Source organism: Spermophilus citellus (genome assembly GCF_964194105.1).
Source record: "Spermophilus citellus genome assembly, chromosome: 9".
Lineage (NCBI taxonomy): Eukaryota > Metazoa > Chordata > Mammalia > Rodentia > Sciuridae > Spermophilus > Spermophilus citellus.
The window spans coordinates 68,358,149-68,370,971 of NC_138191.1; the positions used below are offsets into that span (position 1 = coordinate 68,358,149).

Here is a 12,823-nt window from a genome sequence, read left to right on the forward strand (position 1 = left end):
AAAACATTACAGTGAATCCCATCATCGTGTATATCCACAAGAATGGGATCCTAATTAGAATAAGATATATTCCATGCCTGTATAATTGTATTAAAATGGATCCTACTGTCATGTATAGTAAAAAAGAACCAATAAAAAAAGAGTATCTCTGAGAAATTTAGTCAATGCCGTTTGAAATGAAAATTGATGAATCATTGTTTGAGCCAGCTAGAAATACAATTTATTTTCTATGCATCAAAAGGTGAATTCATCAGGAATATCTGAAGCAGTGAAAAGAGGGCACTGATATTTTCTACTTGCTAAAAATGTACATGTATGTAATTATTATGGTGTTGGTAATGTGCATGTCACAATTACTGTTCTTCCAACTTGTTGTCAAGTTATGTTCCTTTTAACTTCTCTAAACTTAAAAACTCCAGTGTTGGGTTAAGGGGCTGGAGAGAGTGGCCAGGTGATGCTGATTGACAATCCAGATCTTCATCTTGAGACAACAAGAGCAGGAGGTCAAGCTCCTAGTCTATTCCTTGCAAATCCTTGACCTAGGTTGATGGGAAGGTAAGATGCGGTAGTGGTGACTGGGCCTTCCACCACATAAAGCTTTGAGATTTATTGTGGCTCCTTCTCCTGATTGGAGATATAACATTAGATTAACAAACATGTGTGTAATATTTATTGACCTTCCAACATTTGGCTGCCAGCATTGTTTTCTTTGTGAATTTCAGATTAATCGAGCCCCAAGTTTCGGAACTGATCAGAAAATAGACTATGATGTAAAAAGGGGTGTGTTGCTCAATGCACTGAAGCTATTAAACATCAGGTAAAGTATTTCCCCCATTTGTTGGAACTTTTCCCATATTTAGCATAGATAAATCACTTGTATATGAGATTGGCTTGTAGTCATTTGTATTTTTTACTTTGAATTTTTAATTTCAGTTTTTAAACCCATATAGTTTTAAAAAAATATTTCCCCCTTCTTCCTGTAAACTCCTTTTCCTGACTCCCCTCCCATATAATACTCTACACCTGCAGTAATTATGGTTAAATTATAGTAAGTACTGGGAATATAAAGTCTCCTATGATTCCTAGGTTTCTGGCTTGGATTGTTTGATAATATGTCATTCTTTGAGATAAAGATTATAGCAGAGTTATAAATGGGGAGGAGTTATGGAAGAAGAGAGGGCACAGAAGGGAGAGATATAATTCAATTTTAAACACACTAATTTTTCATTTGTTCTAATTACTATACATGAGAGTAGAATGCATTTTGATATACATAAATGGAGTATAACTTTTTATTCTTCTGGTTGTACAGGATGTAGGATCACACTGGTCATATAATCATATATGCACATAGGGTAATGATGTCTGATTCATCCTACTGTCCTTCCCACCCTTATGCCCCCTCCCTTCCCTTTACTCCCCTCTGTCTAGACAAAATACCTCTATTCTTCACCTCCTCTTTTATTGTGAATTAGCATTTGCATATCACAGAAAATGTCCAGCCTTGGATTCGTTGGGATTGGCTTATTTTGCTTAGGATGATATTCTTCAGCTCCATCCATTTACTTGCAAATGCCATAATTTCATTCTTCTTTAAGGCTGAGTAATATTCCATTGTGTATGTATACCACATTTTCTTTATCCATTCATCTGTTGAAGGGGGCACCTACGTTGGTTCTATAATTTAGCTGCTGTGAATTGAGCTACTGTAAACATTGATGTGACCGTGTCATTGTAGTATGCTGATTTTAAGTCCTGTGGGTATAAACCGAGGAGTGGGATAACTGGTCAAATGGTCGTTCTATTCCAAGTTTTCTGAGGAATCTCCATACTGCTTTCCATAGTGGTCACACCAATTTGCAGCCCCACCAGCAATGTATGAATATATCTTTTTCCCTATGTCCTTGCTAACTTTATTGTTGCTTGTATTCTTATTAATTGCCATTCTGACTGGAGTGAGATGAAATCTTACTGTAGTTTTAATTTGCATTTCTCTAATTACTACAGATGTTGAACATTTTTTTCATGTATTTGTTGATTGATTGTATATCTTTTTTCTGAGAAGTATCTGTTCGGCCATTTATTGATTGGGTTGTTTTTTAAAAATTTTTTTTATTCAACCCATTTATTGATTGTTTTTAAAATTTTTTTATATCTCCTGGAGATTAATGCTGTATCTGAGGTGTATGAATATGTTAATTTTAAGATGATTTGAGACACAGAGGTAGAATTGTTAAATGGTAAGTTTGATACATAGGGACTCAACAGGTAGAGATATCTGATTGACACTCATGTACAGATTGCAGTTGATTCTAATGAATAAGATCAGACAGTTGGATTCTGTATTTTAAGAACTAAAGAGGGGCAGAGTCAGAGCACTGAGAGCTGCTAGCATTTGAAGAGATTTTTTTAAGCTCTGATATTCTGATCAGATAGTTTCCATACTATAAGACAGAGTTTAACTCCTTTATATTACATACAAGGTACTTTTTGATCTGGCCCTTGCATCTCTCTCCAACCCAGTCATTTCTTGTTCTTTTTTCTCTGCCTCGGGATTGATTTTTCTAAGAACTTTTTTGCGTTGTTCTCATTAATATGCTTTTTCACTTTCTTACATTTAATATTCATGCACCTTTGTCCCTCTGGTGAATGTCAAATATTTTTAATTGTGGTAAAATATAGTTAGCATAAAATTTACCATCTTAACCATTTTTATGTGTATAGTTGAGTGGCATTAAGTACATTCACAGTATTATGTAATTATCACAACCGTATGAGAACTCTTCATCTTGCAAAATTGAAACTCTACACCATTTGGTCCTAACTACTCATTCACCTCACCTCCTAGTCCCTGGAAACCACCATTACACTTTTGATGAATTTGAGTGCCCTATTTTTATCTCATAAGAGTGCAATCATTTGGTATTTGTCTCTTTGTTAGTGGCACATTTCACTTAGCATGTCTTCAGGTTCATTGTAACTTGTGTCAGAATTTCCTTCCTTTTTTTTAAAAAGTCAGAGTAACATTTCTTTGTATGTTGTCTTAGATTGTTTTCTGAAGGGATACCTGACACTTGGAAATCTATAGACAACAGGTTTACTGAGGTGACAGTTCTAGAGATCCGAAAGCATGGGGCAGGCATCTGCTCAGCTTCTTGTGAGGACTTCATGTTGCAGGGTAGAAAAGAGCAAAGAAAGGAGAGGCATGCAGAAGAGCACATTTACAATAGTGAATCAGGAGAGGCTGGTCTGTTTTATAAACAACCATTTCTCGAAGTAACTAATTCAGTGCTGTAGTATCCATCTCAATCCTGCAAGGCTTAATGCAGTCTCAAGAGAACTAACCTAGTCTCTGTAGAAAAGCATTAATCCATTCCTGACAATGGTGCCCAATGATGTAATCACCTGCCACTAGATTCTACTTGTTAAAGGTCCCGTCACCTCTTAGTACTGTTAAATTGGGGACCAATAGCACATGAAATTTTGGGGGAAATATCATACCCAAACCATAGCATACATATTGATCATATGTTTGTCAACTCATTCTTTTTTTTGAATTTTTAAATATTTTTATTATTTTTTAGTTCTCGGCGGACACAACGTCTTTGTTTGTATGTGGTGCTGAGGATCGAACCCGGGCCGCACGCATGCCAGGCGAGCGTGCTACCGCTTGAGCCACATCCCCAGCCCCTGTCAACTCATTCTTAAAACCTTGCTCAAGCTTAATTTCCTGTTTGAAGCCTTTATTAAAGCATCATGGCTCACTTCTCCCTTTGTGCTATCATGATACTCTCACTTTGCATCCATCTCCCCACTCTGTTTAAACTGTCACCTCCTTGAGGGCAATAGCTCTATTTCTCTTTGCTTCTCCTGGGCTATATCTACAACTAGTGTAGAGTGAGCAATAAATATAATTTTGGTTGAAAGACAAGCCTAGAGGAAGGATATTTCATTTAAGTTAACTACGTGTAGAAAAATAGGTAAGTGGAAAGACAAAGCAAAGCATGTTCATAAATCTTCCAGTGATTCTGTACTTCTGGAGCCTGCAGCAATCTGAGACAAATGGTAAGAGAAATCCCTTGGATGGAGTCACAGGGTAATGAGTAGTGGGAAGGAATCAAGAAAGTCATGAACAAAAATTTTTAGGGCAGTGTATGGACACAGTTGAGTAGAAAAATGCTGATTAAAATGCTAAGTGAATCAGGATATTTTGATCTTTGGTTAAATTTTTTTCTGGTCTGTGAAGTAAGTGCTGAGAGTCATTAGGTCTAACTTATGCCTGTAGTTATAGAAATGCAAACCAAGTTTTACAATGACAGTATTCTAAAGGCCAAATGTAAAGAAAATGATCTAATTAAAATATCATTATTATCTTAATCATAATTGCAGTTCAAGAGCTATCTTGTTGTACTGGTATTATAGTCTGATTTGTGAATTAAAGATTTAATTTTCCTGCTTATTATTTTGCTATTTTTTAAATGAAAGGCCATATAATAATCAATAGTAATTAAAAAAAACTCAGTGTGGTTGTCTTTTATTCTTTTTTAATGTGTCTGAGAGGACTTCTGTGTGAGCTTGTTTTTGTTACTTTTCTGTTCATGTGTGTTTGAGCTGTTTGTGTGTCAGTATCCTTGACTGTCAGAATCTTGTTTGCTGTGGATAGGATCTAGGACTATGTTTATTTCTTTTATAGCATATTAATTAAAATACCTCATTCCTACCTTTTTTTTTCTTTTTAAAAATTTTACTTCCTTCTCCCCCACCACTCCTTATTTTCTGTTTGGTCTTTTCCCCTTTATATTGTTTTTACTTTTTCCTTTCCCTCTCCTACCTGTAAACTGCATTCTATATAGAAAAGATTTTTCTATATGAAATGGAATATAAAAAAAGATCAAGTATCAAGAGCTACCTAAACCACTGCATTACCTCTTCCCTTCACTGAGAAAACTCAAAGACAAATTGTATTCATCGTTGGAAAAATGATATTCATAATTACCCACTCACCCAAATCAGAAATTTTGCTATGATTACGAGTTTATTCCTTTTCCTTATTCTGCACATTGAATTAGTCACCAGAGCATTCCCATTCTTTCTCCAAAATATTCTTCTAAACTCACTCTTTCTTTAACATGCTGCTACTTCCCTGGTCCAGGTCTTCATATTTCCTATTGTTAGTGAAATAGCATCTCATCAATCAACAAATGGGACTTACTTAAACTAAAAAGTTTTTTCTCAGCAAGAGAAACAATAAGAGAGGTAAATAGGGAGCCTACATCCTGGGAACAAATTTTTACTCCTCACACTTCAGATAGAGCCCTAATATCCAGAGTATACAAAGAACTCAAAAAATTAGACAATAAGATAACAAATAACCCAATCAACAAATGGGCCAAGGACCTGAACAGACACTTCTCAGAGGAGGACATACAATCAATCAACAAGTACATAAAAAAATGCTCACCATCTCTAGCAGTCAGAGAAATGCAAATCAAAACCACCCTAAGATACCATCTCACTCCAGTAAGATTGGCAGCCATTCTGAAGTCAAACAATAACAAGTGCTGGCGAGGATGTGGGGAAAAGGGTACTCTTGTACATTGCTGGTGGGATTGCAAATTGATGCAGCCAATTTGGAAAGCAGTATGGAGATTCCTGGGAAAGCTGGGAATGGAACCACCATTTGACCCAGCTATTGCCCTTCTCGGACTATTCCCTGAAGACCTTAAAAGAGCGTACTACAGGGATACTGCCACATCGATGTTCATAGCAGCACAATTCACAATAGCTAGACTGTGGAACCAACCCAGATGCCCTTCAATAGATTAATGGATAAAAAAATGTGGCATTTATACACCATGGAGTATTATGCAGCACTAAAAAATGACAAAATCGTGGAATTTGCAGGGAAATGGATGGCACTAGAGCAGATTATGCTAAGTGAAGCTAGCCAATCCCTAAAAAACAAATGCCAAATGTCTTCTTTGATATAATGAGAGCAACTAAGAATAGAGCAGGGAGGAAGAGCAGGAGGAAAAGATTAACATTAAACAGAGACATGAGGTGGGAGGGAAAGGGAGAAAAAAAGGGAAATTGCGTGGAAATAGAAGGAGACCCTCATTGTTATACAAATTTCATATAAGAGGCTGTGAGGGGAATGGAAAAAAAACACGGAGAGAAATGAATTACAGTAGATGGGGTAGAGAGAGAAGAGGGGAGGGGAGGGGAGGGGAGGGTGGATAGTTGAGGATAGGAAAGGTAGCAGAATACAACAGTTACTAATATGGCAGTATGTAAAAATGTGGATGTGTAACTGATGTGATTCTGCAATCTGTATTTGGGGTAAAAATGGGAGTTCATAACCCACTTGAATCTAATGTATGAAATATGATATGTCAAGAGCTTTGTAATGTTTTGAACAACCAATAAAAAAAAAAGAAATAGCATCTCATCTTCCTACTCCTGTTCTCATCCTCTTCTAGACTACAGTACATACTGCCAAGGTCATAATCTTTATTAACATATGCAAATATAATTATGCCCCTTTTCTTTTAAAATTCATGTCTTTTTAATTGCCTAAAGATAAATTTGAACTCAATAACCTAGTGTCAACTTCTTATGATTACCTGAGTATCCTGCATTCACCCGTGGCTCCAACTGTACTGAATGGTTTCCAATGTTCTGGATATGTTTGTTTATTTTCTCAATAATAAACTTGTTGAATGCCTGCCACTGAAGCTTCAGTGTTGTCCTGAAAGAGAATGGATCAGTTTCCTAGCACTCCTACAAGTTGGGGTTGCGAGGGAATATATACTTGAGGCAATAGCAATTTCTTTACTGTCCAGTGTCTTGGTTTCATGTTTTCATTGCCATCTTCTGATGAATTGAATGGGACCATATGTGAACTTAAGCACTTCTTTTACCTCTCCATGGCAGAAGGTGGCCAAATGATATCATGTCCAATTCCTTTTGATTTGCATCCATACCTGCACCCTGCCAAGATAATAACAATATGAGGCATAGGCATATAGGCTCTGTTTTTCCCCCTAAAGCTGAGGGCAGAATTCGCTATGATTTTCCTTTATTCCTGAATTCCACCCTGTTCTTGAGAAGTCTTTCAGGGGTCATTTGTAGGAGTACAAACTGGAAGAGTTGGAGAAGAGAACTCAGACTAGTTGTAGCTACATCGAGGGAAACAGGAAAATGTGTCTCAGAGGAAAATAATCCTAGGATTGGGTTTCTTCTATAAAAACCAGAGACTTATAACTAAATTTTCATGAATAATCCAAAAATTAGAAAGACTGTGCAACTTTTTCAAACAAATAATGACTGTTAGGCTGGAATTTCAGTCATAACTGAAAATGTGCTCAGGAGTGGTCAGTATAAATGAGAGTGCTTACATATAAATAGAATTGGCTGAAGAGGGAGAAGAGAATGACTAGTTACCTATTAATAGCACCACAAATTGATTTTTATAAGATCTCTAGGAGGGAAATATTATTATTTTTAATAAAAAATATGTGGGAAATAGACTTAGCACTTAATTGACCAGTGTCAGATTGTATAGCTGCCAAGGTGTTAGTATAGAATATCAACCTGGGACTCTCTGACTCTTCAAGCAAGCACATAGTGTTTCCATTTTATCTTGGTATCATCTGTTTACCATGCAGAGTTCCATATTTGGTGGGTGATTAGATGAATATATGTGAATATACAAAATCAACTTTGATTTCAATCTGCACTACTCATAGGATAAGATCAGAACTTGTTTGAATTGTAGCATATGGTCTTGTGTTTCATATTTTAGGACCAGCGATAAAAGGAGAAACTTGGCCAAACAAAAAGCTGAGGCTCAAAAGAGGCTTTATGGTCAAAATTCAATAAAAAGACTCTTACCAGGTTCCTCAGACTGGGAACAGCAGAGACACCAACTGGAGAGGCGGAAAGAAGAGTTGGTATGAACATTTTAGCAATGTCCCCACAATTTCAGTTGCCTGACTCATGCATTGGGTTTTATTTGTAAACTCTTTATTTCTAGAAAGAGAGACTTGCTCAAATACGGAAGCAGATTTCAAGAGAAGAACATGAAAATCGACATATGGGGAATTATAGGTAACTTTGCTGCCATTTTTGTATGGACTGAAGGAAGTGAAGTGTCAAATAATCGTTCTATATTTTTAGACCTTTTATGCTCACTTGAAGTACAGTTCTTTTCATTCTTAGAATGTGCTTTTTGCTTAATATCTTTAAAGGAAGAAAAGGTAGTCAGCTAGTGAGCAAGTAGTGGTTCAGACTTGACAAATCTCCTGCCAGCTCTCCTTCCAACAGGCCTGTGGAGGGCCTGTGGGGAGTCTTTTTAATCAGCCATTCTGGGCCTGGATTTGGTTATTATACACTATTTTAAGAAAGTGGAAATTTAGGTTCTAATAGTTTTCTGCCAACTCATAGTGGTTGCTGTTCTTTAAACTCAAATTCTAAGGAAATGGAAGAAATAAGAAAATATTTGAAGAAGTCAGGTAGAGACAGTAGACAGGGTTTGGACTGTGTTAAACTGGTACCCCTCATAGTATCATCCTTGACAGGATCTAAAGAGGCCCTTTAAGCTCCTGTGCTCTAGAAAGGTTGTCCCTCCTTCCCAGCTTGACCTTGCTTCAATTGGCATCAGAAGGTATGGGCATAGAGTTTCTTACAGGTGTCTTTCCTGTTCTTAGCACCCACCTCCTTAGTAGTGAGGGGAACACATTCTTCCCAACCTACCACTACCTAGTCCTCCCTCCATCACCCCAAAACATTAAGATGGATGCCTGCATTTTTGTATGCTTCAGTCACTACATGAAGTCAAAACTTCCCCAGTATCCCTCATCATCTGAACACTCTCCCACAAAGTTCTGTATTTTACCAATTCAACCAATTGCAGTCACTTTCTCTGAACCAAACCCTTATACCTTATCTTCTGGAACTACTTTGTGTAATGATACTTCTCTAGATAAGCCTTAATTTGTACGGGTAACATGAATATTTGTGAACTTCTCAAAACTATCTTTGTTTCTAGCAGTTAGCAATATTAACTGGCATGGAGCAGGAAGGCAATGATTTTCTAAACAATTATCTTAACTATTGAGCTATGATTACTTCTTTTAAACAAATTGGGTTATCTGATTTTTTTTTTTTGTAGACGAATTTATCCTCCAGATGATAAAACACTGCTTGAGAAGTATGAAAATTTGTTGGCTGTTGCCTTTCAGACCTTCCTTTCAGGAAGAGCAGCCTCATTCCAGCGAGAGCTGAATAATCCTTTGAAAAAAATGAAGGTAAGAGATGAGCATTGATACAGAGAAAAAAGGATGGAACCTAATAATAGTGTGTCTATAAAAACATCCCGCCTTCAGCCTCCATGTGAAAGCACTGTACTTTGATTTTATAGTACACTTTAGGCTTTTCATTTTAACAGTTGGTAGTGTTTTACTACGAAAGGGACTTCATCAATAAGATGTCTAACAGGACAAATTATGGAGTAGAGAATTTTGATATAATATTGTGATTATCATATGTCAAGAACATTCTTATTACACAGATTTTTTTTTGTATAACTGGATAAAGAAATCCATTGAATTAACTTTGTGGTTTGTGACACTCTTGTTATTTGGATTATAATTAACACCATGCAGCATTTTTTCTTGATTATATATATATATATATATATATATATATATATATATATATATATATATTATGAGAGCAAGTAAACCATACACAAACACACACACACATATATACACACACACACACAAATTACCCTAATAAAAGGTCTATCAGTTGTCTATTTGCTTGCTCTTTGTTCTGCAATATTTCTGGGGGCCATTGAGTGGTTCTTTTACTGGTCTTGCCTGGAGTCAATCAAGAAATATTCAGGTAAATGTTTCTTGCACTCACTAAGGGCTAGAATTCCAAGGTGGTTTCACTCATGTATTTGGTACATCAAATCAGATAGATGGAGTATCAGGGAGCTGACTGAGTGTGTCTTTCTCTTTATGTGGCCTCTCAACATGGTAGCCAGATCTCTTAATAATAGTATCTCAGTGTTCTGTTCCAAAAGGGAGTATGTTAAGGGGATTCTCTGTCTTCCAGCAGAATATCTTACTTTCCTATGATAGACCTGATTTTTGCCCACATATGCTCAGTCTTGGCAAAGGACCCAATGTATGCTTTGTTCATTTGGGAAGAACTTATCTTTCTCTGGAATTTGTTCTTTCACACTATTTTTTAGCTATGGCTTTCTGTTTTAAAATATCTGTTTAGTTCATCAGATATTTTTTGGCTGCTGCAATGAAAGCATTATCTGTTGTGATCTTTCTTCTGAACAGAAGCAGAACTCTGTGAGATCTTTTTTAAAATGCTGTTATCCACGGAATTCATTGTAGGATTATTATTTTGTCAAAACTATAATGAGTCTTTTGGTGTTTTATTAGCTAATCTTCCATAGATTGGGATGAAGAATAACTTATTTTAAAAATTTCTCTTGTATAGTGAAATGCCTGTATTTCAAAACACATTTATGGAGAAGTTAAAACACAAATCATGAATATTAAATAAAGTTCTGATTTTTATAGGTGGAATAAGTAACAGTGAAGCAGTTGATTAAACCTCTTTCACTATAGCTACTTCTTTGGTTTGTTCAACATCCACTGGAGTGTATGTTTATATTTTTTCCTTTTGACTTCAAAATGTCTCTGTAAGAGCATAAGAGACTGGTATTAGGGCACTTCTGGAATAACACTCTCATTAATGCCTGTAGAAAAAAAAAAGACGCTTCATGAAGCCCTAAAAATACTTTTGTGCAGGGCTAGTGTTGTGGCTCAGTGGTAGAGCACTTGCCTAGCATGTGTGAGGCCCTAGGATCGATCTCCAGCACTACATAAAACTAAATAAATAAAAGTATTATGTCCATCTACAGCTAAAAATATTTTTAAAAATACTTTTGTGCAATAGTAAAATTTATAAAAATTTTCATTAAGTGTTGCCAAATACTAATATTAGATTGATTATAAATGAAATTCTTAGTATAATCTGTCTGGAGTTTTAGTATTTTTTGGAGTAATTAGTACTGGAATGATTAATGAAGTTATAGTCTAGAAAATTCTGTGCTTCCAGAGTTTGAGTGTCCAAAATGCGCTAAATTATTGAAGTAGTATATTCTAAGATTTTTTTTTTATTTTTTTTTCTAAGATTTTAATAATATATCATAATAGAAGGAAACTTTTGTTTATGATAATTATTACTCAATAGATTTCAACTATATATTATTTGCATTGCCAGACTTTAGTGAAAGTTTCAAGAGAATTTGCCATAATCCTTTAGTTCCCCTTCTTTGATCTGAATGATCTTCACTAAGTAGTTAAAAGTGCTCCTTGTACATTATTTTATGGAGATTAATAAAGTTGGAAAAATTTTAGAGTCCATTAGTGATCATGATTTAAATTAAAATGTTTTTTGAAGGAGGAAGATATTTTGGATCTTCTGGAACAGTGTGAAATTGATGATGAAAAATTGATGGGAAAAGCTACCAGGCCTCGAGGACCAAAGGTGCAGTATTTCAACCTTCCCGTATGTAAAAGTAAATGCTACCACGTGCAGCTGGCTTTCCCTTGATATTTCTCATTTTAAGAGTGGTGCCACTTTGAAGGAGTGGAGGTGGAGTTGGGAAGATGGTGCTGTCTCGCACTCAGGAGTTTTGTTTCGTTTCCTTTTTCTTGGCTTTTTCCCTAGTGCTAGTGAGAACCTTAGGAGTCAGGCTAAGAGGGTCCAAGAACTAGTGTTCTTATTCTAAAGTCACTATTAAGTTTTCTTTTTATCTTTTAGACAATAATTATCAAGGAAACATGTAGCATTAGAGATAAGAAAAATCATGACCCTGGAGACTCATATTGATAATTGAGTGAGCAACAACAATAGTGTTTTAATAAAAGTAAGTACAGATCCTAGGAATAAATAATAAGGTGTCATGTAGGTAAGAAAGGGCAGGAGTTTGCTTTACATGCATCTTCTCTGTTGTGGTGACATCTGTATGTTTTTTTGACATCTGTTGAAATTTTTGCTAGTGGAGAAAGAGTTGAATTTGAAAAATCTTGGAAACATTTTTCATCCTGTTTCTTTTACAGCATTACTAAACTATGTCTGCATGGTCAGATAATCATGTTCTGTTGTGCTGTCATGCTTTTTCACGCCTCTGGAAAGCCTGCCTACAAATAAATAAATAAAATCATGATTTGTTGCTTGATTGGAGACCCTTTCCTAATCTGCTGCCTTTGTGAGACCTGCCCTCTTTCTCCCAGTTGACACAGTTACCCTCCTTCTCTTGCTGTGCCATAAACAACACTTTACAGAGCAGTTATAACAAATAACTATTTACCTGTTGGCCTTAGTATAAGGTGGTGAGCTCCTTGAGGTGGGAAGTGCATTTTCATCTTTTATCTCTGCTGTGTAACGTTGCCTAGCACATCATCAATTCTCAAACTCTGTTAGTTCAATTTGTAACTTTGGCAAGTAGAAGAGCAGATTGATAAACCCCAAAGCAGGAGACCATGTAGCAAATATACAATAGAGAATGTAAAGTGCTACGGTGGCATAGAGAAGCGCAGGATCAGTAGCTATAATGGGAATGACCTTATAGAGGCTTTGCTGTTTTAACTGGAATTTTAAAAAGGGGTCGAAGAACATTCATGGTAGAGGGAAACTTAAAGGCATAGATAGACTTGACGATGTGTTGTAGAAACAATGAAAAGTTTGGTATGACTCAAGTGGAAGGTTCTTGGAGGGTGAAATGGTG

The 12,823-nt window shown here is 36.0% G+C and overlaps 1 protein-coding gene across 10 annotated transcripts in view; it reads left to right on the forward strand.

The window, feature by feature from the left end:
* TTLL7 (tubulin tyrosine ligase like 7) overlaps positions 1-12,823 on the forward strand; it is a 154,670-nt gene that overhangs the window by 94,219 nt on the left and 47,628 nt on the right. For all 10 annotated transcript variants that reach the window (XR_014023723.1, XM_081307479.1, XM_081307480.1 and 7 more), the window contains 5 exons: positions 723-817; positions 7,805-7,952; positions 8,036-8,109; positions 9,173-9,308; positions 11,494-11,580. Coding sequence is in view for 9 of the 10 variants with exons in the window: in XM_081307479.1 (XP_081163605.1) it covers positions 723-817; positions 7,805-7,952; positions 8,036-8,109; positions 9,173-9,308; positions 11,494-11,580 (540 nt within the window). In the remaining variant the exon portion in view is untranslated. The remainder of the gene's footprint in view (positions 1-722; positions 818-7,804; positions 7,953-8,035; positions 8,110-9,172; positions 9,309-11,493; positions 11,581-12,823) is intronic.